We start from the raw sequence: 27,606 nt of genomic DNA, 5'->3' as shown, positions 1-27,606 counted from the left end.
ATTTATTCTAATTAATTTTATGGCGAGACACAAAATTAATTCATTATTTTTACTCTCAACTAAATAATAATAGTTTCTGTTAAAATGAATTATTTTTTTTTTACTCAAGGTTCATTATTTTTGACAATAAATAAAGAAACGGCGTGCCATAAGCATCAAGATTCGATTTAAAAGTGCCGCGCTTATACGCCGATATATATAGATATACAGAACGCTCGACGCACGATGGCCAAGACGTAAAATTCTGGCTACCGAGTGAAAGAATAGAAAGAGAGAAATATTGGTTTGTTCTCTCACTCGCACTTTCATTCAAGACCGAGAGTCCCGAAGATTGCCGAAGATCCTTCGTTTGTGTATTAGTGCACACGGACGCTCGCACGCATACTAGCTCGCTCGCGTGTAAAACGCGACGGAGGGATAAGCTTGCTTTCTCCCACTCTTAAAATTTTTTTCCCATCTTCAATCCAATTTTATTCGCTTATTTTTGAAAATACGAAGATAACTCATAGAACATTTTTTATGTATATTTTAATTCTCTACAACTTTTGTTTGAAACTTTTTTCGATTAAATGCCTAGATTCTAAGATAAGGCCATTTTTTACCCTTTTTTACCCTTTTTCTCAAAACCTCGGAGATTGATTTTAATAAAATTAGCACCATTCGATTCAGCGTCGTCAACTTACCCTTATATCAAAGAATCAAGCTGCAGCTACAAAAATCAGTTTTTGGCCCGCGTTGACTGGGCTAAAATAATCTAAATGTTTTATGTTCGGGAATGGTCGGGGAGTTCCGAAACAGACAGAAGAACAATATAAAAGAGAAACGATCCATAGCAGTTCAGTTCAGTTTGAATCAACGCTAGCTAATACCGTGTAACACATTATACCCGAGTGATCTAAATAAAATCATTTTCATTTATTATTCACTACCACTTTTACCATACCTCTATATGATTTTATATGATATTGTAAAATCAAAATCCTAATTTATAATTTTTTAACATTAGTTTCCTTTACACGAAAAAGCAATTTCTAGAAAAATTGTAATTATTATTTCGTTATCATAAAAATAATAGAAATCCTTCATGTTTTTATAACAACAAAAGGAAAACAATGAGAACACTCGTAGAACAAAAATTACCGAGTCTTGTAATGAAAAACGCTGCGCTTGAAGGTATCAAAAAAAACGCATACAATTTTCTAGCTGAACTCAATTTTATAGTAGAACTGGAACAGATATCGAATGCGTTCGTGCGAAAATGAAATATAAGAGAGAGAAAGAGAAAAAAGAACGGATTTCACCACATAGAAACAAAAAATAATTGTTTCAATCCATTGTAATATTAGGTTATTGTTTTTACGAAAAAATAACGTAAACCGCGTTGCAAATTCATAAGAATGAAACGAAATCGTAAATTTAGCTTTTTCTTTCTATTACACACACGCGCACACATACACACACACACACACACATATATATACACATACAAGCACATACAACATATACGCGCATAGTTTCCCTTTCTTTCCTGGAAAACACTGCTGCTCGAGACAGCTAACAAGGTGGAAAATTAATGCTCTGGAATTCTGAACGAGATGTTTTCACTGTCTCTCTTCTTCTCTCTTCCCCTCTCTTTCATCTAATCTATCTATCTCTTTGCGAAACGATGAGTAAACAACCGAATTTCCTTCCTTATAATCCTTTTACTCCGATATAATGCTCTTTTATTATCGATAAATTCGAGTTCTAGCCTTTGGTGTATACAGATGTAAAAAGTTAAGTACCTGAGTATTAATATTGTTTACATTATGAATATTGAGGATAAATACGATACCAAGCCGTTACAGTTAACAGCTTTAAAATCGGTCAGGTAAATGTAGTTAAACCTTTCGCATATCATTGACCAAGATATGCCAACATCCAATTTGTTTCCGCCATGGTAAATAGTTGTTTTTCCCAGGCGTGTAACTACTCCCATTAGCAAAAAATGACCAAGAGAAGACGACGCCAGTAATAATGGGCAACCACGACCAGTAGGAGTAGTATCAACTGTTAATAGATTCTTTATCTTAAGTTCAAGTACAGATATAGATGTGGGATTCCCTCTTTCTAGTCAATCTTCCGAAAGGATATCTAACGAACAAAAGATTGAGATTCCGATAATTTTGATGATAGATTCTTTGAGGAGTGAAACTTCTTTTCACGGAAATGAAATATATTCTTGATAAATTAACTACAGTCGAGTCGCGTTAAGAGCCCGTTCGTTATGAGTCCGTCAATGAACATTTCGACGAAAGACCTTCCCCCTCCATGAGATGAAAAGAAAATTCATTTTAAAAACAAGACACTGTATACTATAAGATGGTAGCAATTTTATTCGGAGGGACTCATACCGCGATACCAAAAAGAATCATGTATACACTAATACGCGTAAAAAGTAGGAGAAGTTTAACTGAGACCGTCGTCTGTGAAGGAATAGTGGGGATACGGGAATTCCTAGAATTATATTCCCCTATACCCCCGTACACGGGTTCATAACGAGATTCGACTGTATAATACAAAAATGATAATAAGACGGGTTCGTTGTTTGATTACTAGATAATACTATTTTCTTCTGTTTTCTGTTCTTTTTACTCGATCTTTTTCTCGTCGTAAGACACTATCGTTACTCGACTGTTTACATTATTAGGCCGCTGCCCCACTCTTGCTTGCAACCAAACTCTACGCTCTTCGTCTTGAACATGCTTAAAACTTATCTCGCTCGTCTTCTCACATACCACACTCAAGAGCCATCGCATTTGTCATCTTACACACCACATAGATATGTTAGAAAATCAACCATCGTCAAAAATACCTCTGTCCCCGCCAATCTATGTAGATGACATCCAATCCAATTGACATCCAATCCTTAATAAGATGTTTGGACGAAGTAGTTAAAAAAGAAAGCTATAAATTTAAAGTCAATAATAACCAAGCTCGTGTCCTACCAGCTGACTCTGAGACCTATAGAAAAATTACGAGATTATTAAAATCTTCTAATGTTAGTTTTCATGCCTTTTAATTGAAACAAGAACGGTCGTTTCGTGTTGTTCTACGAAACGTTCATCACTCTGTTGATCTTGATGACCTAAAGGACGAACTTCAAAAGCTTGGACATAAGGTAATCAATATAAGTAATATTAACCTTTTCGCTTCGAGCGCATATATGCGGCATCCACGCGTAAAGTTTTGTAAATATACAGGGTCTTGCGCCTAACTCGACCACCTAAAATATCTCGTTTATTTCGTACGATAGAAAAAAATGTTAGAGGAAAAAAATATTCTGTCCGAAGGTATCAATATAGTGATGGGCCGAATTTTTTTTTTTATGTCATTTTTTTCGAGACATCAAGGTCATCGTATTCTTTTTAAATAGGGTTGCATATTTATACTAGAATATTCTTGGATGCCCTCATTATCAAGAATTGCTCAAGAAAAAGTTCCCAGAACTCAGACTCAGAAAAAGTCAAAATCAAACCTACAGACCAACTCAGTGGAGAACAAACACCGTTACATCAATTCATCTATGTCCTACGTACAAGCCACAAAGAGAAATAAATCAAGTACACTACCTACTAATAACGAAAACAAAGAAAACAGTTCGGGAACTTCTGAAAATCTGAGTAAATTAAAAATACTTATCGAAAAACAATTTGAATAAATAAATAACATTCTCTTTCTTTTAACGGTATTAGTAAATAATTTGTCACCCATTGCCAAATAATGAAAACCTTACGTTTTGCTCTTTGGAACGCCAATGACCTAATGCAACGAAAACTTGAGTTGGAATCTTTTTAAAAAATCATGACATTCAAATAATATTGATATCCGAGATATACTTTACAGATAAAACTTACTTCAAAATTTATGGTTATAAAGTGTACTCCACAAATCATCTAAGGGAGAGGACATATAGCGGTTATTATTAAATCGAGTCAAAAACATTACGAGCTTGCGACATATTTATAAAAAAGACCATCTTGAGACAACAAGTATCATAATATACGATTCGCATTGTCTACTATCTATCTCAACAGTCTACTGCCCCCTAGACACAATATGCAAAAAAAAGATTTCAATTCTTACTTCGAAAGTTTATAGTTTAAGAGCCAGTGGCCGGCAGACAGAACATATTTTACCAAAGTTTAAATTTCGTCCAGTCAATCTCTTATGCTTACTATACATTGATTACAAAAATCAAATTTCCGCGTTACTGGTAAAATTTGATTTTTTTTCAAAAGTATCTGCCATAACTTTTAGACCGTCACAATTGTCTCAAAATTATTTTTTTGAATAATAATAATAATATTAGTAAATAATAAAATATCCAAATATCAGCCTTGATAAAATGCTTTTAAAATTGGTCTAAATTTTGTGCCTTTGCTACCACCTGAGTGACGCCATAGGAATCGCAGCCGAGCTTAGTTAGTCTCCCTCTAATGTATAGTAGGTATGAGAAGTTGACTGAACGAAATTTGAACTTTGGTAAAATATGTTCTGGCTCTTAAGCTATTAGACTCTAGATTCATAGCTGAAGGTGATCTTAATGCCAAACACAATCTTTGGGGTAGTAGAATTGTAACATCAAGGGAGAGAGCACTTTCAAAATCGTCAAAATTAATAGATTTACACATTTTAGTTCAGGTGAGCCCACTTATTGGCCAACTGATAATAACAGAATCCCAGATTTACTCAATTTCTTTATCGTTAAAAATATATCTTTTCAATATATACAGGTTTGCCCTTCACCTGATTTTTCCTCTCATCATTCTCCAATCATAGCGGTAATAAATGTAAAAATCATCGAAAATAAACCTCCAATTTTCATATACAATAGCCATACAAATTAGGATCATTTTCCGGAAATATTTAATTCCATCACTGCGGGTGCATTACCATTAAAAACGACTGAAGATACGGACCACGCATTAAACCATCTGACGCGCAATATAATAGATGCAGTTCGAGCCTCTACACCTAATTTGGAAAATATGTTTGACCACGACTATCCCATATATATTATAAAAAAAATCATAGAAAAACGAAAACTGTGTAGAACTTGGCACAATAGCAGATTACTTGAGGATAAACATAAACTAAACAAAGTTATCAGAGTATTAAGAAAAACTCTACAAAACTTTAAGAATGAAGGCCTTCAAAAATTTCTGATACACTTAACTTCCACAGTAGACTCTAACTATTCGTTCTGGAAGGCAACAAGGCATTTCACTCGTTCAACTCAAGACATCCCGCCGCTCTGCCAACCGCTAGATGGTTGAGTAAAACGACCAATAGACAAGGCAAATCTTTACACCTCACACCTGACGGATGTATATAAACCATCTCCCTCCACTTTACTCATCGGTAGAGAAGAAATTAGAAATTTCTCGAACACATTATTTCAAATATCTTCACAAATTAAAACTTTTACTACGATGGAAGTCAAATTAACAATCGCTGCAAACGCAAATCCAAAAAAGGCTCTAGGACAAGACCTAATTAACGGGAAGATAATAAAAAAACTGCCAAAGAAAGGGATTGCGTTAATAGCTTCCATATTTAACTCCATTCTACGTCTAGGTTACTATTCAAGTTCCTGGAAAATAGCTATAATAACTTTTATTCATAAGCCAGGGAAACCAGCATATAAAGTTACGTCATATCGGCCAATCAGTCTTTTATCTACATTATCCAAATTGTTTGAAAAAATGCTAATTAATCGTCTCTTCGAAACACCCATGCCCCAGCGTTCCCTGAGCATCAGTTCAAGTTTTGGAAAAGTCATCCCACAATCGAGCAAATTCATTGTGTAACTCGTCATATATCACAAGATCTTGAACAGAAAAAATACTGTTTAGCAGTATTTCTGAACATTAGACAAGCTTTCGATAAAGTATGGCACATTGGATTAGTGTATAAACTCGAAAAAAACGCTACTATATCCTTTTTACATGATCCTTAAATTTTATCTCACTGACAGAAAATTCATAGTCAAGTACCCAAACTAACACACCTCAGCCTTTCCAATCTTATTCGGTGTCCCACAAGGGAGTTTACTTGCATCATTACTATACGCAATTTACATGGCAGATTTACCCACCTCAAAGGAGATAACAACGGCTACATTTGCGTATGACACAGTTTTGTTAGCATCGGACAGTGTTCCCCAAAACGCGACTGAAATTCTCCAACGTCATCTGCATGTGCTAAAAAGATGGTGCCAAAAATGGCGTATTAATATTAAGGGGTGAAATGTAGTCAGGATTTTCAAAAATGGATTTGTTTTTTTTGCATTTTCTTGAAATATGATGTTTCGAAAATATTCTCTGCAAATTTCAAGTTAATTCGATGAATAGTTTCCGAGATATTCTACAATTGATCGGTAGAGGACGGAAGCAGCAAGCAACCGTTTTCGGCCTGCCTATTATATTTTATGAATAGTCTTGTGGAAACACCAAAAAAAAGAAGAAACATCGTAAGTTGAAAATAAAGAAACGAATAAATTGACTGTATAGTCTTGTTATGTATCACTATATTTGTGTTCAAAAATTTATTTGATTATTTTATTATGAATCGTAGCAAAGGTTCTAGAGAACTTTAGAGATCTGGTAATCTTCGTAAGCCGCGTACCGTTAAAAAAAATGTTTTCAATCCGAAAATAGTGGAACGTGATGAAAGTGTTACAAGTTCATCAGCTAAAAAATTAAAATGTGATATAGAAGATGATGTACCTGAAGATAGTCTTGCTGAATATAGAATAATAAACTTTATTTCTGTATTACGGCCATTTCGAATCTTGTAAAGTGCAAAAAGTGTAATGAGGATTTGGATTTTCAGACAGCCAGCATACGTGGTTTGGGATTTAAAATTGTGGTAGCATGTAATGTTTGTGTTAACGATAATATTCCTTGTAATAATGTAAGTAATTATTTTATTAGTATTTCTATAAGTACATAAATTAAGTGTAAAATTGGAAAACTCTTTCAGAAATTTTCAAAAATTTATATCTCATAAACTATGAGCTTTAGCAAGATTTTTTAAAGAATACTTTCGTTTTGAAATTGCCCAAAATATAAAAAAAAATTAATTCATCCCGAAAAACTATAATTTTTTGTAAAATTGTTTAAACAATTGGCAATACAAAATTGAATGCTCGACTTTTCGGCAAAAAATAGTGATATTCGGATTCAGCGGATCAAAAGACATAAAAAAAGTTTACATGCATCGCGCTCAAAATTTTACGTAAATATAATACCGTATCCAAATCAAAAAACTTTAAATGCTTTTTTCTCGAAACTATGTTTTTCAAGTCGGTGACTACTATAATTCAATAACCACTCAATGGATTTTGATGAAATTTTTACTACTTATTAATAGCACTAAAAACTAATCTTTCATCAAAGGATTTTCATTTATGTGAAAAACTTCGATTTTTTTTTAACAATAGACTCATGATTTTTCTGTCGAAAATCGAAAAAAAAATGCCAAAAGCCGCCATTTTGTTAATTTTCAAAAAAAATAAAAAAGTTTCGATGAAGAACAAGATTTATTATTAAACTAATGATTTATATATTTTTTTTTAGATAATCCAGTAAGATGATCTGATGATCACCGCGAAACACTATTGCAAAACAGGGTCCAACAAAGATGGCGATATTTTTTTAAATAATTAATATTTATTTTTGAAATTTTGTAGAAATCAAGTTGAAACATAATATAAAAACTCTGTGTAATCAGTTTTCTAAAACAAATTTAATTATTATAAAAAAAAAGTTATTAAAAATTATCCTTTTTTCACGCCTTTGACTGCATTTCACCGTTTACTGTTACCATAAATGGAGCAGTTACTCCAACCAAAGATTCAATAAAATACTTAGGTATGGGGTACTGGTTAAAAAGCTGAGACAGCATATGCAATCCAAGACAACCTACCTAAAAAACAGAGTTAGAAAGCTATATTGGCTCATTGGTAGAGCATTTAAGTTAAGTCTAGAGAGCATACTTGCTATATACGAAGCTATTCCGAAGCCCATATGGGCATACGGAATTCAACTATGGAGAACCGCTGGTAACTCAAATATTGAAATTCTACAGAGATTTCAATCAAAAACCCTGCGGAACATTTTCAATTCCCCTTGGTATATAACAAATGAAAGAATTCAGACGGGCTTAAGAATTTCTACAATAAAGGAAGAAATAACATACTACACGAACGCTACAACATTTGTTTTAGCTAATTATCCAGCAAATAATTTTCTAGATTTTTGCTAACTTGTTTGAAAACTTAGATTTAATACGGAGATTAAACAAGTTCTACCTTTATGATCTAGAAATAAGATTTTCTTAAATAGTAATATGGTTAATCTGTAACAAATATATCCATTTACACTTATCATTGTAACATTCTTTTGAACTTACAATTCATGCCAATATATCATGTCAGTAAAAATTACTCATAATTCTCGCCGAAAATTGATTGCATTAGGTTGGTGCATATGAAATGTCGGATTTTCCTTACATGTGAACGTTTGTCCTCCCTGTTTTCGTTATTCTTTTATTTTTGATATAACTTCGTTTATAGTCGTACTATCGACAGCCAGAGTCACATTTCAACAAAACAGATTTTCTCAAAAATGTTTAATTTTTTAATTTTTTTTAAATTTTATAAGGATATGAATTTAACCGATATTCGTATAATTTTTTAATATGAGTATAAACTTGGTAATAATGTTGCAAAATCTGCACGCAATATAAACCAGGCGTTTGAAAAGAATACTGGTAACGATCGAAAAGTGCATTGTTAGTTTGAAAAACTTCGGTCTCGTGAATTTTCCTTTCAAAACAAACCGCGTCGAAGACCCAAAACGTCCGTGAGAAACGACATTTGGAAACGAATTCAACTTTATCTACAAGGAAGCTTCCTACTAGAATGAAAATTGATCATACAACAATATTGCGACACCTTTCTAAAATTGGCAAGGTGAAAAAAATAGATAAGTGTATAACGCACTAACTAACCAAGCGAAATAGGCTGGATCGATTAAACGTATTCTTATTATTACTAAGCCGGTTTTTTCAAATGAATGAAAATATGAAATTTTACCTTATTCATCAGATCTTCGCTAACTAACTTTCATTTTTTAAACCTTTACAACAATTTTTACGTGCTAAACAATCTAAAAATGAAGACAGTCTAAAAAAGTCTATATCAAAGTTTATTGATTCTAAAGATCAGAATTTCTTTAAGACCGAAATCTGTGCATTATAATCTCGTTGAGAAAAGTGTATTGAAGCGAATGGAGCATATTTTGATTAAATAAACAGCTTTTGAAAAAAGATAAGCAGTTTTATATATTCACTTAAAAATCCGACATTTCATACGCACTAACCTAATATATTCCTTTATTAATAAAAAACAAAAGAATAAATTATCGATAATCCATATATAGATGTAAATTTCAAAAGAAAAGAAAAAAATTCATTAAACGAATATTATACTTTGAGATCCAACTCTAATGTGTAATTAATTGTTATTATATAATACTATGTTGTTAATAAATATGTGTACCTGTAATTATAGCAATGTATTATTTTTAATTATTTAATTAAGTCAAAAAATTGAAAATATAATTTTAAGATTTTTTGTATATTAAAATTATTTACGTTATACTTGTAATACAATAAATTTAAAAAGTGGATACAACATATACAAGGATTGAAATGTTGGAAAAAAATGTGCATGCAAAATATAAAATGATATGAGAATAATGAATAATGAAAAATTGTATCGAGAAATATTTGATGTTTTCATGTCTATACGTTCAAATGATTTTCACTGTAATTGTGACATCACTCTCACCTTAGAATACATTAAACTGAGAGGTAAACTCATGGCGATGCTGAGTAACCAGACAAAGATTATTTTCAAGATCACTCTTCTTCTCGTTTTATTCCGACCAAATTTCATCGGATAACGTAGGCTGAGATAACGGTCGACGCTTATGGTGCACAGATGCATTATACTTGCCGTACAAAAAAGTACGTCCAAACAAATCCAAGCGAGACAGTAGACTGCAGGTAATGGAAAATAACCTGAAATCATAAAGAAAAAAAAAGAAAAATTAGATCCTTTAAAAATACACGTGAGATATAAAATAGTTGAATTGAAATGAGAATTATACATTTTAAATGCCTGATAGGTAGATATTTATCGTGATTCAGTACTTTTACAAAACTTTTATCCGATTTTTTAAATAAATGCTCGGAATATTGTATCGATTAAATACAAAAATTGTCAATATTTTAATTAAAATATTCATAAGTATAATAATTGGTCAATATTGTTAAAAATGTTAAGTATTTACAATAATTACAATTTACAGTAATTTTAATAATTATAATTTGTACGGACCAAGTAAACGGAAATGTAAAAGATTAACATCCAAATCGCTAAATTAAACGAATTGTACCGCTTTTCGAGATATTAATAATTTTTATTATTAAATTTCGTACACGTTATTATATTATTATTATTATCGGTTCTTTTTCGTGTTTTTATTTTTATTGTTTTACTTTTTACTTCTTTTTAAAAACATCGTGCCACGGAACGTGTCGCTTGAAATTACAATCGAAGATCGTTCGAAATCTTTTTACTATCCCTTACACACATACAAACACATTAATCTGTCATACACAATTTTCTATACCACTAGTATCGAGTATTGCATTCGTGCGTTTTGAAAATAGGCAGTCAACTATTGTCAGCAACGTATATTGACGGTTTATTCGGACTTTATAGTTAACTTCTTTTGATATCTCAACTTTTCTTCCAACGTTTGTTCAAAATACGTGCTTTTCACTTGAAACAAGTATCACCGCATACACTACCTGCTAAAAGCTTAAAATCACTACGTAAATTCAGAGAGACGAAGAAAAAAATTTATATCTTTGGAGTAGTCGAGATAGATTTACATATCAAAAAGACTTATGAACACATTAGAACTTCCGGTACGCGACGATTTAGTATTCGAATATTCTAACATTCGCATGCACTACTATCTTGGCATCCTAGACAATTCATTTTTCGAATGTTTCTAATTGAATATTTTTCCATGCTTCTTTCGTCTAAAAGTTACCAAAGATATCCCAATAGCAAAGTTCATTTCAAACAACCTAAAATTTAGTTTATAAACCATACAAAAATATTGACGTAAAAAAATATTAAAAATCTTTATAAAATAATTCAATTTATTAATGTTCAATATAATAACGATAATCGATTTTTACAATATAATTCAAATTAATTCTTATTAAAATCGACGAGTGACTAAACTTTTGTCGATTAGAGTATACAAATACGTACATGTGTATACAATATTTTCACAGAGATATACATATGTACACATATAATATGAGTATCTACGATTAATTCTCTTTGCATATTTTTTTCTTTCTCTATTTCTTTTTGTCTCTACGTATTTGTGGAACTACGTATTTATACGTGTGTTAACGCGTTTTTCTACGCGTGACTCGTAGTAAAAAGAGTGCAGATCAATGGTGTGTTGCACAAAACGTAACAAGAAACCAAAGCTTTCATGTTTTAGAGAAGATCCTTTTACTCGTACATATACATACGTATTTTCAACACCATTCTGTCTCGTTTGAAACAATTCATTCTTGATAAGAAATTTGTATCCAACGAGGATATTTATCGTAAAACGTGTCAAACATTTTTGTTTTTTTTAAATCCTATTTTGTTATCGTCGATTCTCGATATTGTTAAAAATAAATTTTTTTATATACTTTCCTTTCCTTCCTCTCAATTCCCCCTCCATAAAAGCATGTTTTATTTACAATAGTCCAGCTCTCAACGGACGTGTTTTTAACACGAAGGAAAATCGATGATACTGTTATTGATCGAAGTGTGAAAAACAACGTCATCAATCCAAGAATATCAATCATTATCCATTTGGTTTGACCCGTCAAATACATCTAATAGAATTTAAAAAATGTTCTTGAAAATCTGTTTCAATTATTAAAGCATCGAGTTTGTCCTATTCGTTAATTTGGTATTTCATATTTTATTAAGAAAATGTATTTAAATATTATACGTATAATTCTGGTATATTTGAAAATTAGAAATTGATATTTTAAAAAAACTTATACATTGATATAAATGTGAACGTTACATAGGAATAATTCCATCTATTCGTTCATTTATAATTATTCGAGGAAAATTCGTTATAATTAATGAGTTCTAATTGAATTTAGTTTCTCTAATAACGTATACGATTAGTTAATATTAGATGAAAATTCATAAAGCATCGTAGTTTAATAAATCTAATATTAACGAGAATTAAGATTAGCAGAAGAATTATTGTCGTTCTGCTATCCTTTAAATCATATTTGGTGTTTCCAAAAAGCATTTAAAAGATAAAAAGAAGAAGAAGAAGAGAAGGAAAATTTCGTTTGGGAAATTCATCTCATTTATCTTCCGACGGTTTTACAGTCGTGTATGCGACTTATTCTCCTAATAAATTTTACGAACGATTTTCCTTCTTTATGCTACTACTCTCTAACACGTCTTACCCCTTTCGTTGCATCTAACCACGTTGAAGAGCTACGTGACGTGTCGCGTTAGTAGATATAGATATTTATTAGCACGACAACGTTCTAAATTCTACATCAATCTATCTGTATTTTGTTAACTAACAAAAGTTTAGTAAATTTTTTTTAATTGATAGATGCATACATTATATATATATATTCTATTACAAGAAATTCATTAAATAGAAACCCCATAACACTATGATAACCTTTTTCGAAATATTGGATACTTTAATAAAAAATTTAAGATTACAAAAAGTATATAGAGTAACTTCGTACAATCTTTAACATGCATCGTTATATTTTTCTTGACTTTTGTTTGAAACACAATCAAATTACTATATTTCCACTGATAATTTTATAGGTATAAAATTGCTCGTCTAATATTGTATAATTATTAAAAATACATTATTTTTCATAACACCATAAATAATAATAGATGTTCCGATTGATTTCAAGCTATTTAAACTCATCTTACATTAACCCCTTAACTCGTATTTCTTTTCTGTCATAAATAAATCACTCACTTTTTTTGTCATATAAAAAGCATTACCATCAAATTTTCCTATAATCGTATAATCTCATGGCGATCTTTGCGAATAATTTTCGAGGAATTGCTAATGACTGTCGTTGCTTTCAAAAGTCACCAAAGTTAAATGAGTCGCAGCTTTACGAAGTCTCAAACGCACACATAAGAAGAAAAGACAAGAATAGCGAATAGAACTGGAATGAAAGAGAAGAGAGATGAGAGAGAGATATAAGGGTTGGTAAGGGGTATGAGGAGGTTAGGGAGAGAGGAATAAAGGAGGCCAACGCGTTTCTGTTAATTATCCTTCTTAACTCGCTTCTTCGATAATTGCGCTTCCAAGACTTAACTTATACACGTAGATCCGAAAATTTTCAATGCTAAGAACATACAACGATGAATATTTGATTCCCTCGCGAATTTTACGTCTTTAACATGTCAGTTTGCGTTAAAAGGATATTAGGTGGGTCGAGAAAATATTTCTTGTCGGTACGATTAAATTAAATTTGTTATTATTTAGAAAAATATATAGTTACTTTTTTTTTAGAGGTAAAATTATTTTTGTTCATAACACGTTTAGAAAGAGATTATTATTAATTATTTTTTTTTTCTCATTTTTATTATAATAAGGAAGACGTTTTTACTTCAATAAATTTATTTTATGGTTAGAGGATCTTATAGTTTATTCTAAGGTTGAATACTTACGTTAAAATTAAAACTTCTTACGAAGTAAACATAAGAAAGAATGTGGAAATTATACGTTCCGGAAATTTTTATAAGCAAACTAAATAAATAACATAAATATCATAAATTCATCTCATGGTTAAACACCTTATAGTTTCATGGCTAAATGCTCGCGTTAACGTTCAAACTTTTTCCTAAGTAGATAAACGAAAGAATGTAGGAATTATACGTTCCGCAAATTTTTATAATATAAGCAAACTTTACAAATTTCCATGATTTTTGTTATACTTTGCAATAACGATTATCTTATATTTCACTTAATCTCTTACTTTATCTCGAAAAAAAAAAACAAAAAAAAATGGAAAACGATAGATAAAATAAATTTCTTTTTTACATATAAGCCTAAAACAGAAGAATTATGATTTGGTATAGTTTTTATAATTGTATTAAAATTCACCATTTTTTTGTAATTTTAAGGGTTTATACATTTCCGGATAATTTGATTCAATGTTTTATTAAAAAATGTCAGACTTCGAGATAAAAAGAAATTGAATTCGATATAACTCAATCGTAAATCATATTTTAAGTTATACGATTCTAGTAAAATATGAAAGATAAACCATCGGAATTGTAGACGAAGCGTTTATTGATTATCTCTACGATGTTGCAGTTATTTATTATTAAAATATCATTTATATTTAAATATTATATATTAATATTATTAATAATAATTTATAAATAATCATTTATATATACTAATTTAAAATTATCATTTATTTAAAATACTGACACAATAAATAAATAATTGCAAGAAATATTGTCTTAAAAAAAAAATAATATTAGAGCAATATTTATTTGAAGGAAAACAAATAATTCGATTACTAATAAATCGAAATACGATCGAACAATTTAACTAGGAACTTGAAGAACTTAATTAAGGTCGCTTTGGGAAATAGCACGCGACCACCTTTATTTTCACGTAGCACCAATACGTAGATTTCGTAACAATAAATCACAACAAGAATCGATTGGTTAAAGTTCACCAAGACCTTTCTCTTTCTCTCTCTCTCTCTTTCTCTCTCTCTCTCTCTTCCTCTCTCTCCCTTATTCCCTCTTAATTTTTTACTTCATATACAGATACAAGTAACATTCTGTATACGTCGGCATCTATAATTAGAAGTATTTACACTAATATACAATATAAATGTGGGGTTTTGAATTGTTTAAGAAGTATAGATATGAATGTGTAAATGGTATGAGTGTGAGAAGAGTGATTGAAAGAAATGAAAGAATGCATCCGGTCGAGGATAAAGAAAGAGCGTTAGATAAGAATATTAGTTTTAGGTATAAGGTTACGCCGTCTGGACTTGTCGCCTTTGTATAGCTACATCGAAGCCTCCCGAACGTTCTCGATAATGTAAATACCGGAAAAGCCTTTGTGCGTGGTTTGGAATGGTCGGGAAGTTTCCAGGGGAATGACGAGAAACAACGGAAGACGATGGAGGGGATGTAGGGTATAAGTAGGCGACGGAAAGGACTAGTGGGGCGTTCTGCAGGCTGTGCGTTTTTCTGTGAGTTGGTAATAATTGACGAGTGATAAGTGTAACGGAGAGTACGGAAGACAACTGGGAACGGCGAAGGATTACAATAGGCGACGACGAGTCGGGTTCGGGTGTTCCTTGCGGTTGTTTTCGGAGAGAGTTACACTTATTGTTAATATATCGTAGCGTTAGATCATTAGATTATAGATACTTACTATTTTATTTCTTACAAACATTATACCTTACCTTATTTATTAATAAATAAGTACTTTACTATTACCATTATATATATATCATCTACCTTCTATACGTAAATCTTACATAAATTAGGTTGTTCAGTAGACTAACAATTTTTTCGGATCACCGAAGTGGCACAAAGTTTTTTTCTTTCGCATTGATCTTTGTGGCTTCTTTCAAATACATTGTCTAACTTTACGAGCTTTCAAAACTTCTCCGATCATGTAAGGTAGCAAGTACCAACGCGAGTTTTTGCGCTAAAAAGAATTTTCAACGAGACTTCGTAACTTTCGAGTGAACACCCAAACTCGGACGACACTTTTTGCGAGCTTCTTTTTTGCAATTTTCATTTCCTTTTCTTTTCTTTTCTTTTTTTTTCTTTTTTTTATATTTCGTTCAATAGATTATTCTTTTATTTTCTTTCGAAGAACTGTCGAAGAATATTAATAAGTATTTTTGATTTCGATCGTAGGATCCTTTCGAGAGCTTTCACGTTCATTGAAAGCAAATTCGTAAGCCGGCAAATAAATCGCACGTACTTAAATGGAAAAACCAAGATGAGACTCTTCCTCTCAACTTTGAATATATTATTTTCTATTTTCGTTACGTGCTTGTCCTATCTTTCATAAATTTTCCGTAACCGAGAAAATGATTCATTGTAGGAGTAGTACACCGCGACGTAAGATAAAAGACAAATTCTATCGGTCCTATGTATAGAATTTATGTTACTCAATGAAATTGTCGAGTTTCATATTTTTACGCAGTTATTCTTGTCGTGGAAGAATTATATTTGGAGATAAGTCATAACTATCCCTCAAACTATCACTCAAAGTGACAAAAATTAATTTATTGAAAGCAATCCTACGTATTATATTATTTTTTCATCTTTATTTTGAAAAAAATAAAACTATTATAAATAAAAAATTATTATATAAAGCTATTATAAAAATTATACCAAACCATTTTAAATTTATAATCTACTGAAAATTTTAATAATATTTATTAATCTTTTTAAATTAACCTTTAAAAAATATTGTTAAATAACAAGACGTAACATAATCAAATACCTGGATAGAAATGAATATATCATTTTATTTTATTTTCATTTAATTAAAAATCTTCCAATTAAACTTACTCAATTTCAGATCATTTTATCCGTTTGTTTTACCATCCTCTTTTTTTCCTGATTATTTTTGTTTTGTTTCGCTGCATTATTTATTCGTTGAAATATTGTGTGCAGTGAAAAATAATTCTTGTTGAACGTCAGAATTATTCCACTGCGCTGCGAGGAAGACTCGTTTGAAAGGATTAACTTTCTAGACGCTTGTGTAAACTCACTTTTCAAACCTTGATACATATTATACTTTCAAATATAAATACGTTCTCGTTAACCCTTGTATTTCTTATGTGCTGGTAAATACAAACGGATTACCAAACATAATTATAGACTCAGTAATATTCACTTGAAAAAAGAAAGATGTTGGAAAGCAAGAGTCAGATATTTGCATTTATCTGCTTAACCAGTCACAAATTATAAACATTTGAGGTTGAACTTTCCTAAGCGTGTTTTCATAAAAATTAAAAAAGGAAAAATTCGATTAACTCTCTATAAGACCGAGTTACTTTAGTGTCAAACATTGAAGTATTCTTTAGATCTTATGTCTCTTATCAAAATAATGTTTCTAGTATATTTATTGTAACGTTAAAAATTGTTAAGAAAGAAATATAGCATTTATTATGTTTTATATTACATAGTGTAAAGTTTTAAGATACTTTTAAGATCATTTTTTTTAAATAGGAGCCAACACTTTTTAATAATACGTATATATATTCTTAAAAAAAAAAATTACCTACGTCAGTAAAAATATTTCATCTCAAAAATAAATTTACTCTAGTTATAAATAATTAATTGTAACAAATGTAAGAACAATAAAAAATAAAAAGAGTAGAACAAGCGATTAGGCGATTCGAATTAATCGGGCTTGATAAAAGACGAATTAAATAGAATGAAGAACAAAATACATACATAGATACATACATATGATCGTAGATAAATATGTTTTCCTATGGGAGAGTAAAATTTATCAGATTCTATAATGAAACGACAGTCGTTAATGCACCAAGGAGCAACGAGTTAACGCAAGTCTTCCACATGTAGAATGACATTACTATGTCTCCAGAGAATTGCATATTCATGGACGTTCACTGTGATCTTATATCAACGCGCGGCCTTCTACTAACTATGATTTTAACTTACATAAGCTTATTGCATCGTTCTTTGCTTTTTTCTTTCATCCTCTTTCATTTTCACTCTTTTTATCCTAGATTAAATGTATATGTATATGTGTATGTATATGTAAAATTCCTTTGTACAACTTTGCAACGATCAAACAAGCACCTGTCCGAAGAATTATGACGCTTCAAGTCGTTGAATAAAATGCTAATTAAAAATAACTATTAACGATCAAATTTAAAGCTACCGAACTTCGAACTTTAAATTACTGAGGTAATTAAAGCACTATAAATATCTATATCAATAGTCTTCAAACTGTGTTCTTACGAAATTCTGGTATTCCACGAATTGTTTAGATATATTAATATATCTATATTTAATATATTAAAATCAATAATTTTCGTAACTGTGTCAAATAGCATAAAAAGAAGCACACAAAAATATGAACAAATGAAAAAGTGATTTTCTTACGATGAAGGGTCCCATAAATTACGTTTACACTCATTGAAAATGTTTGAAGACTATTGATCTATATCTATAATAATTGCTTGTGAAATTAATATTCCTAATTTGATTATATTATACATGGAAAGAGAAAAATAAGATTTTTAACAATATTATTTTTCTATTGCAGTTTCTTTTTCTTCTTTTTTATCTGTTTTTTTTAGAGAACGGAAACCACGTTATTCGTTCATTGGACATCTTTTTCTTTCTCTTTCTATCTCCTTTTGTTTCTCTCTGTCTGTCTGTCTCTCTGTTTGTGTCTGTGTCAATGTATGTATGTGTCTCATATTGCAGTGAGAAATTCGATCCTATATATAAGCTTCGGAAAAATATAGAAACGAATTCTTTTTGAGAGATGAGAACAAAGTGATCAACGATTTATAACGTCGGTTAATGAAACTATAGAAAAAGAGTATCATCTATGGACTATTTCCAAGTTGTTCCGTGGTAGAAATATTCTATATCGGGTCAACACTCGAGTTTTATGGAATAAAGGAAGAACCGAATTGTACGAATCGTTTATGTAGTCGTGAGCTCGCAGGATCGATATATACACACACACATATATATATTTTTCTTTTATTCCAGATTATATCCCAATCGATCTCCTCTTTCAACAATTTTTACTTTAATATTTTAAGAAGTTTTTTAGATTGAGTTTGAATTTTCTTTGTAAGATTAAATTCAATGATATTGTCATAAGTTTATTCGTTGTCGGAAAAGAATAAACTATTTTTAAATACTTCCATTATATTTACTAGATTATCTGAACATATTTTTTATTTTAGTCTAGATAATAATTTGTCAGGATTGTTGTATTAATACATAATATATTTTATTATATTGTTGTGTTTAATGATCATTTATGTAAAAAAAAAACTGATCTAATAAAACAGATATTTGTGAAAAAAAGATTTTCTATCGGAAAGGTTTTATTACATTTTGTAATAACCGTGTTTTAAATTTGAAAAGGATGTTTCTTCGAATCCTCTTACATATTCTCCTGATATCGAAGGAAAGGAATTTCTTTGATAGTTTTTAAATTAATATTGATGTAGATCAAACACAAATCGACCTCTTTTCTTCGTCTCCTCAATTCGCGAGACGATAGACTAATTTACATTTTTTTAATCTAACGCGAATCGCTTCGTCCAGAAATTCAATATCGATTTAAATTCACCTCCAATGGGTATCATTGAAAAAGCACTCTCTCTCTCTCTCTTTCTAGATATTTTTCACGTAGATTGTCTGCATCGTCAGCACAGCTGAAGTCAATATTAGAAAATTAGAAAAATCGCTTATATAAAGACAGATAGGATATTCTTTTAACGAGTTTAGTCAACTTATAAAAAGTCAACTTTGTTTTTAAGATGTTGATCGTTGTCTCACTTCTTATCTTATCTTATTTTATCGACTGCCATCTGATCGATTTGAAAATTCTACAATTTTTCTACCTTCAAACGCGTTATTCATATGTACGTATTTCAAAAATATCAAACATCGATGTATCAACGAACGTCAACGTGAAACATCGAATTTAAATTTGGGTACAACCACAAAATTGATTTATTGGAAACTTTTAATCACATTGTATTAGATATCCCCTGTAAGTTCCGAGAGAAAAAAGAAAATTTCCTGCTTATCGTAGTAGCCGACTAAAAGGAAATTAACTCGCTAAAAAAAAGTTCGAATTTCTTTAGAGGAAGAAACTTTTTCATTATCGAGGAAAACAACCGAATCGATTTTAACGTCGAAATGTAGAAAAAAGTTTTCTAATCGACACTGAAATTTACCGAGAGACACTTATTTGATGATAACATCGCGATCATAGTCTTTGTCACGAACTATGCTCAATAAATTAATTAATTTACGCAAATTAACTTGATAGCTTTCAATTCTTGTGAGAAAAAGATGAAGGTGAATGATGTGTAAAAAGAGAGAAAATTGAACAAGGTGCTGAACTATCTATTAAAATATAAATATAGATATTATATATGTATAGTAAATCGTGAGATTATGTACTTACTTACTCAAGAACTTTGAAATTATTTCTTCTATATAAATGGACTTTGGAACATTAAGAAAGTTGGTTTTTCTGGATCGCTTGGGAAATAGTAAATGTATGGGAAGATTTAATGCTACGGTAATTATACGAAATTACCAGTAAAGAGACTATTTCAACTTTCGACTATTTCCTTTAAGTAAATAGTACTTATGTGATTGTACTTTTTTAATCTTTTTTATTTTTTCAGTTGTTCTTTTTATTTTATTTTGTTTTTATTACAAACAAACGAATGAGATCAAATTTATTCTAGTACTATTTACTTTAAGTATTATAAATGGTACCTATTTATTATTAGATAATTTTTTTTTTTTTATTTTATTATCTTTTTCTCTTTTCCTATTGTTTTTATAAGAAGAATTATATAAACGAATGAAATTAAATTTAAGAAGATATATGTAACAATCGAATCTCTGATAACTCTGATAATGTGGAAAATAAAATAATTATATACTTATCGAGTTCTCGTTAGAATTCATTTCCCTCTCTCTTTCTCTCTCTCTTTCTTTGTCTCTTTCTCTCTTTTCATTCATAATCAAAATTTAATTACCAAAATTATTAAACGATTTCCCGCGTTAGTTATATAAATTATTAATGAACGAAATGGAAAAGTAGGTATAAATGCATATATGTATATACACGCGATATGACAAAATGGAATCGATGGGATTCGATAAATTGATAAAATAAAATTGCGTGATAAAGATACACAGAGAACAAACCCCCCCCCCACACTACAAAATAATAATTTTAATTCAATTTAAAAGTACAAAGACACATACGTCTCTTAATAAATGCAATCGTTATTTATACGAACTATTATTACTTTATATTTCGTGAAAAAACAATAAGAATATTTCTTAATCAATTTTCATTTAAATATAAACAATTGCATTGTATAGAACGTTACGTAAAATATTATAATTAAAGAAAAACGAGATTCTAACGATCACTTTTTTTAAATATTCAATTTGCAAGTATAACGAACGACCTGCGCCATACAAACTCACATACGCGCACAAACACACACACGCATACTCATAGAAATATACATATCATGTAGGTGTAGAGGTTGGACAAGAGAGGATTCATAACGTGGAGTGTGGTTATAACGGAAATGAAATTTGACCTCGACTCTAGGAACATGCGACATTGCGAACACAGTTATCTTCCGTTCGTCAATTAGTGTCCTCAAAGAGGTAGATCACGTTGAGCGTTTAATGTGGCATGCCTTTCAATTAATGCAAATCATAAAGATCTACATATGTAGATACCTCCATACTATCTCTTTCTTCCCTTCACTTTCTCTCTCTCTCTTTTACAAAAACTTTCTCTCTTTCTTTCTCTCTCTATTCAGGGACGTACAAAGCCAATGAGAAACGCATTAGTAGTTACACGTTAAGAGGATGCTTTGGAAAGTACGTGGAATTTAATATGAATATGTTCATTTTCTTCTGAAGTAAAGTAAATACATCTTAGAAATAATTTATTATACATAGGCTAGGATATTTTAATTAGAATGCATAAATATAAGAGATATTCATGATTCTTAGAGTAACACATTTAAACGAGACTCACGTGAGTGATTAAATAATTTTGTTGGCCTCGGATTATTTTTTTTTAAATGAAATAATATATTTTTTTTTAACAACACTTACTAAAATTTAGTAGTACTGGAAGACTATCACTTAGCAGTATTTAAATTAAAATAATAATAAAATAAATAATTAATAGAGTGTAGTATTAATACAATTTCGTAGACGTGAATAAAATTTAATTTACAATCTCTAATTTTATTCATTCATTATTTTAATTAACTAGGGCAATAATAAAATTTCTTTAAATGTTTTAATAAATAATTTGAACACTAATAGTAAGAAAATTTGGTTTATAAAATTGTAAATTTAAATATCCCATCCTGTAAATACGTTGATAGTTCCCAAATTGAAAACCTAAATTTAAATTCTAAAACCTAAGAATGATTATTTAATGAATAATTAAAATAGTAAATTGTCTTTAATAATCTTGTAATTGTAATGAACTTATGAAAGAAATTTTGTCCATGTAAGATCTTAAAAAATTATTATAACGATGAAGAAATATTACCTTTGATGGAAATCGTATGGCTTGTCCATAGTAAAAGATTAGTCTCGACGTAAATTGCCGACGGGCTATGAAAATATAATTAAATGGTGTCCTGGAACTAGCATCGATGAGCGTATTGCGCGTACGTTAGTCATTCGAAATTGATGGAACGCCCCCTGTAAAAGCAGCAACATCGTGAACTTTAATAGCACTCACAACCCACGGGGATGGAAACGTATATTAGAGTGCTGCTTTCACTGTATTTCGTGTTAAAGGACGTAACTCAGCTTCATCATAAAGAAGAATTCGCATACGTTTCTTCCTGTTCTATCGTTTTCATATATTTCATCTAAACTAAACTCATTAATTAAAATAATTACAATATTTCCAAGTAAATAAAAAGAGAAAGGTTTTATCAAATGATACACACAATAACGAACATTTTCTTTCATACTTTCAAACTATTTCATTTTAGGATCAATTTTGGGTTATTTTATTATTTTAGACAATCCGACAGCTCGTGACAGAAAAAAAATTGAATAAAGAAAAGGGCAGAAGGAAAGAGGATAAGCTTGTAGAGCTTGCAAGTAACAAGAAACGAGATCATCTAAAATGTAGGTAGACATTTGGGTTACGTTGACAAGAAAGGTCGCAGCTTTTCTTATGCATATAAAGGATTGGAGGGAACATTGCTGAATCCTATGAGTATTCATTTTGTGTCCCAGTTTCCTTTAGTTCTTGACCACCGTATATACCGATAAGATTATACAAGATTTACTTTTTCTATTAACGTATATTATGTTATAGGGTTATAGGGAACTTTTCTCAAGGTCGTAGGTGCCAAATTTCAATGTCTAGTTTCTCATAAACGCGAACATTAAAGGTATGTAGTTACGAGGAAAAGAAAGTAAAAAATATTAAAGTGAGCCGGTGAAAATTTGATAAGACAGCTACACATGAAAGGAACTTAACCATATAACGTTCCTAATGGACGTGTGTTTTTTGTGCACCTTAATAAAATTGAAAAAGAAACTAATTAAAAATTCAAAGGCTATAAAATATAATGTTTAAATACAATTTTAAAATACGATCTTTTAACTGTAATTTATTAATATTTTCAATAAATTCTAGAAAAAACTATTCCTATTATAAATATTTCAAAATTATTATTTATAATAAAAAACAAATATTCATATATTCTGACGATTTATTTTATAAAATATTAACCGAATAAATAAAAATTAATATTTTTACCAGAACGACTGCGAAATGTTCAAGCTCATCATTATTGCGGTTACGTTTCGAGGGAGGAAATTGAGTGAAATAAAGAAAAAGCAAGTGAGTGAGAGAGAGAGAGAAAGAAAGATGGGAGAAGAATTGAACGGATGTTATTTTAAAAATGGAAAACCCGATGGACGCCGACTAGAAAATGTCAAGACGCTGCTACGTTCGAGAAGATAAAGCGCGTCAGCTGCTTCGTACGTTTCTTGCAATGAGATGCAAAAAGGAGAGAAACATTGATATATACATAATACATATATACACATGTATATAAAGTATGGATACTTTATGACGTTAAGAATCAAGAAAAAGAATAGCCTAGACAGAAAATGCTACTTCAAAGTGTCTCGATTTTGTATGTGAACAAGATTTTACTAACGCCATCACGGAAACATAAAATAAAACAAATTAATAAACTATTATTTAATTATGCGTATACAAAATGTTCATAAATGTTGAACAACGTTAATAAAATTATTTTTTACCGACGTAGGAAGACAATTGTTTTACTTCAAGAAGAAAAATACTATATCAGTGTGTTGTTGGATATAAAAATAAAATGATTACAAATGATTGTTGAAAGGTCTTAATAAAATTATTTTTCACCGAGGTAGAAAGACAATTTATTTATTTTCATAAAAAAAGAATACTATAACATGTTGAATAGAAAAGAAAATTTATTACAAATGATAATCCTGACAATCCATCATTTATGAATACACGGTTTTACTGTTTACGAGAATTAATGACTGTTGAAAGAACAGGTCTTTTCTCATTGGTCGCGACGACAGGTTGCTAGACGACAGCTTTGAAAATTAGAAGAGAATATGACTACATCCTTCGTTCTCACCCTCTCTCCTTCCCTCTCTTTCTCCCTCTCTCTCTCTCTCTCTCTTTATGTCACTCCTTTCTATTATAGCGTCGCAAGACTTCGTAGAACTTACAGTGAATTCCCGAAAGCTCTGGGACGTTGTTCCTCCAGATAAGCACCAAGTTAGTATTTAACGATAACATTAACCGAGTACTACTACAGAGAAAGTTATTATTTTGACGCAATCGTAACACATAGATTACTCGAAACCAAAATATTTAACCCGTTTTACCTATTTAAACTTTACATCAGGACTTGTGAATTTTTTTACAATGAGCAACTTACAAGAGAAAAGGCAAGTTTTCAAGACACCTACTTTTTTTTTAATTTTATACATTTGTAGGGTCCATCAGTGTGCATACACTGTGCAAGTAGTAATACTCAATACTCAATCGTTTCCAAAAAAACGAAAGGAGAAGTTTTATATATATTCCTATATACCAGTTCGTTTCATGTTAAATGGAAAAATACATTTTTTTCAGTTTAATTAACAAAAAGAGGAAATTATAGAAAAGATATACATTGATTGATTGAAAAGCTTCGAGCTTAATAAACGATGATGGGTTGAAAAGTGTTGAACTTATCACGCAGAGGACTGAAAAGTTCTGACAAGTTCAAATTATTTAAACAAAGTTGCATCATTATATGATTATTATAAAATTTTGTATAAAAATCTATAGATTACTTATTTTAAAGAAATTATTTAGAAAATTTAATTGAATATCTGTGTACATATTTCTATTTATTTACGAGATATATTATTATTTTCGAAGCATCGATGATATCGATTTTATTCTAACGATAATATCGAAGAACATAAATAAAAAGAGAACGTTTTCCTCTTGAAAACGGTTTTGATTGCTAGTCTCTATGACTCTTCGTACCAAATATTGCCATTCATAATTCGTTCATGCCTCGTGCCTTAGCAGTAAACGTAGTAAGAATAGTAAAAATACGTTTACTACGCTGATCAAGCACGTGTGTTTTCAAGAATGTAAATATAGGTCAATGCGTCACTACGGCTCATTCAATTTTAAGAAATTATATAGGTTAGTCTATCAATGTAAGCATTTATTATTTACGTAAGAATATCTTCGGAACTAAGAATCGTAGAAACTTCAAATAGAAACCATTTCAAAGAATAAATATGGATCTATCTTTTCAACATATTTGTAACAAATGTTTAACAATTTATTATTTATAATTTCATATAAATAATTTGTATGTTGAAATTTTTGTAAATTTATTATTTCAGAATATTTAATATTATTTAATATTCTTATTATATATTATACGATAATTTTTTATAAACAATTTATTATAAACAATTGTTTAATAAATTATAATTATAAAAGGCAAGCAGTTTTATATTCTTTCAGATTATATAATAAAAAATTTGCTTAACATTTTGTTATAAACAATTTTAAAGCTTTTCTCTATAATAGCAAATTTGTTTGACGTATCACGCTTTACTAAATACTTATCATACCAAATAACATCCATTAATCGATCATGGAATTTATAGATCGCACCAAAGACAATAGAAGCAATCGTCTGAGATAAACATCTGTGTACACACACAAACACGTACTCGCACAAGCATACGCACTACTTCCCTTTCTAGAGAAACGCTATTTCTATTACGCAAATGTAGACACTTAGTACTCCAATTGAGTATCAATTAGGTAAATTTCATTCAGAAGCTAAACGAATTTTCTCAATCCATTGAAAACTCAATTACTGTTATCGTTACTTTTGGTTTTAATCGTTTTCAAATAATGGAAACTTGATTTTTTTTTTATACGCAGATAAAAAACCAAATAAATGAAGATGATACGAAAGACAATTGTCGAATGTTTATTTCAAATGTTTGTATATAAGAAAAAATTTATAAAAAATCAAAATACCGATTAATCTTCTCTTTTTATATAATCAACACAAGGCAGCAGATAAAATTAATTCCAAATCTGTATTTCATTGATAAGAAAAAATCATTAAAAATTACAGAAAAAATATATTTTTTCAGAAAATAAATATCCATCTGTAAAATAAAATTTAAAAAATTTTTTAAAATATGTGAAAAATGATATAACATAAAAAAAAGGAATGTCCTTACTCACTCTTTCGGTTTCATTATCGAGAAAAATTCTTCCTTTACTTTAAAAAGAAAAGTAACAAAAGTGAACGAACGGTACGATGACACGTTAAATAAAAGATAGATGATCGATTTAAAGGTTCCGACGATGTCGTACGAGATTCATCTTATCAAGGGGAAGGAATTTTCTACGAGAGTTCAACTCTCGCACGTTTATATTTCTTTTCTCCAAAAGTGGATCCCAAAAATAGAGAGAAGAAGAGAGAGAAAACTCTTTCGTATTGCGAACGAAATTTTCTTCAAACAGCTTCTTACTTTCTATCTTTAAGCATCAACCTTCTTAAAGACGTGCCGAAAGCTCAAATGGAAGAAAGCTTTTTCTTCCTTTCTCTCGAACGAAAGAGGGAAAGAAGGAAAGAAGGGGAAAAAAAAGGCAAAAGAAAATTTTATATTTTATTATATTTTCTACGTCGCAAATCGCCGTTAAAAATTCTTTCACTCTTTAACTAAAATGGTTCTTTTACTTCGAGTATATATCCTCTTTTTACAAACTTCAAGATATAAAAATAAAATATTTTCCAAACGTTAACTTTTTTACGAAACAAAATAGGTCGTCTGTAAGATGTAATATATTTACATAAGTTAATCGTTATAATTGTCTACGATCTTTTCCTTTTCTTCTTCTTTGTCATGTTTGAATTAAAACGAAAGAAGAACAATATTTAAAATTGTTTAAATAAAAGATTTATATTCTTCGGATATTAATTTTGTATGTAAGAAAGTAGAACGTTGAAATGATATAATATATTAACAAATTATTCGTTATAATTGTCTACGATTTT

At 30.0% G+C, this 27,606-nt stretch overlaps 1 protein-coding gene across 3 annotated transcripts in view; it reads right to left on the bottom strand.

Moving 5' to 3' along the window:
- Positions 1–27,606, bottom strand: part of LOC122524869 (octopamine receptor 2-like) — an 86,972-nt gene that overhangs the window by 29,315 nt on the left and 30,051 nt on the right. For all 3 annotated transcript variants that reach the window (XM_043647357.1, XM_043647358.1, XM_043647359.1), the window contains exon 3: positions 9,899–10,131. In XM_043647357.1, coding sequence (XP_043503292.1) covers positions 9,899–10,131 — 233 coding nt within the window. The remainder of the gene's footprint in view (positions 1–9,898; positions 10,132–27,606) is intronic.

This window comes from Polistes fuscatus, unplaced genomic scaffold, assembly GCF_010416935.1.
Source record: "Polistes fuscatus isolate 324 unplaced genomic scaffold, CU_Pfus_HIC Scaffold8, whole genome shotgun sequence".
NCBI lineage: Eukaryota > Metazoa > Arthropoda > Insecta > Hymenoptera > Vespidae > Polistes > Polistes fuscatus.
Note: the sequence above shows the minus strand (reverse complement) of the source record. Positions and strands in the feature narration are given on the sequence as shown.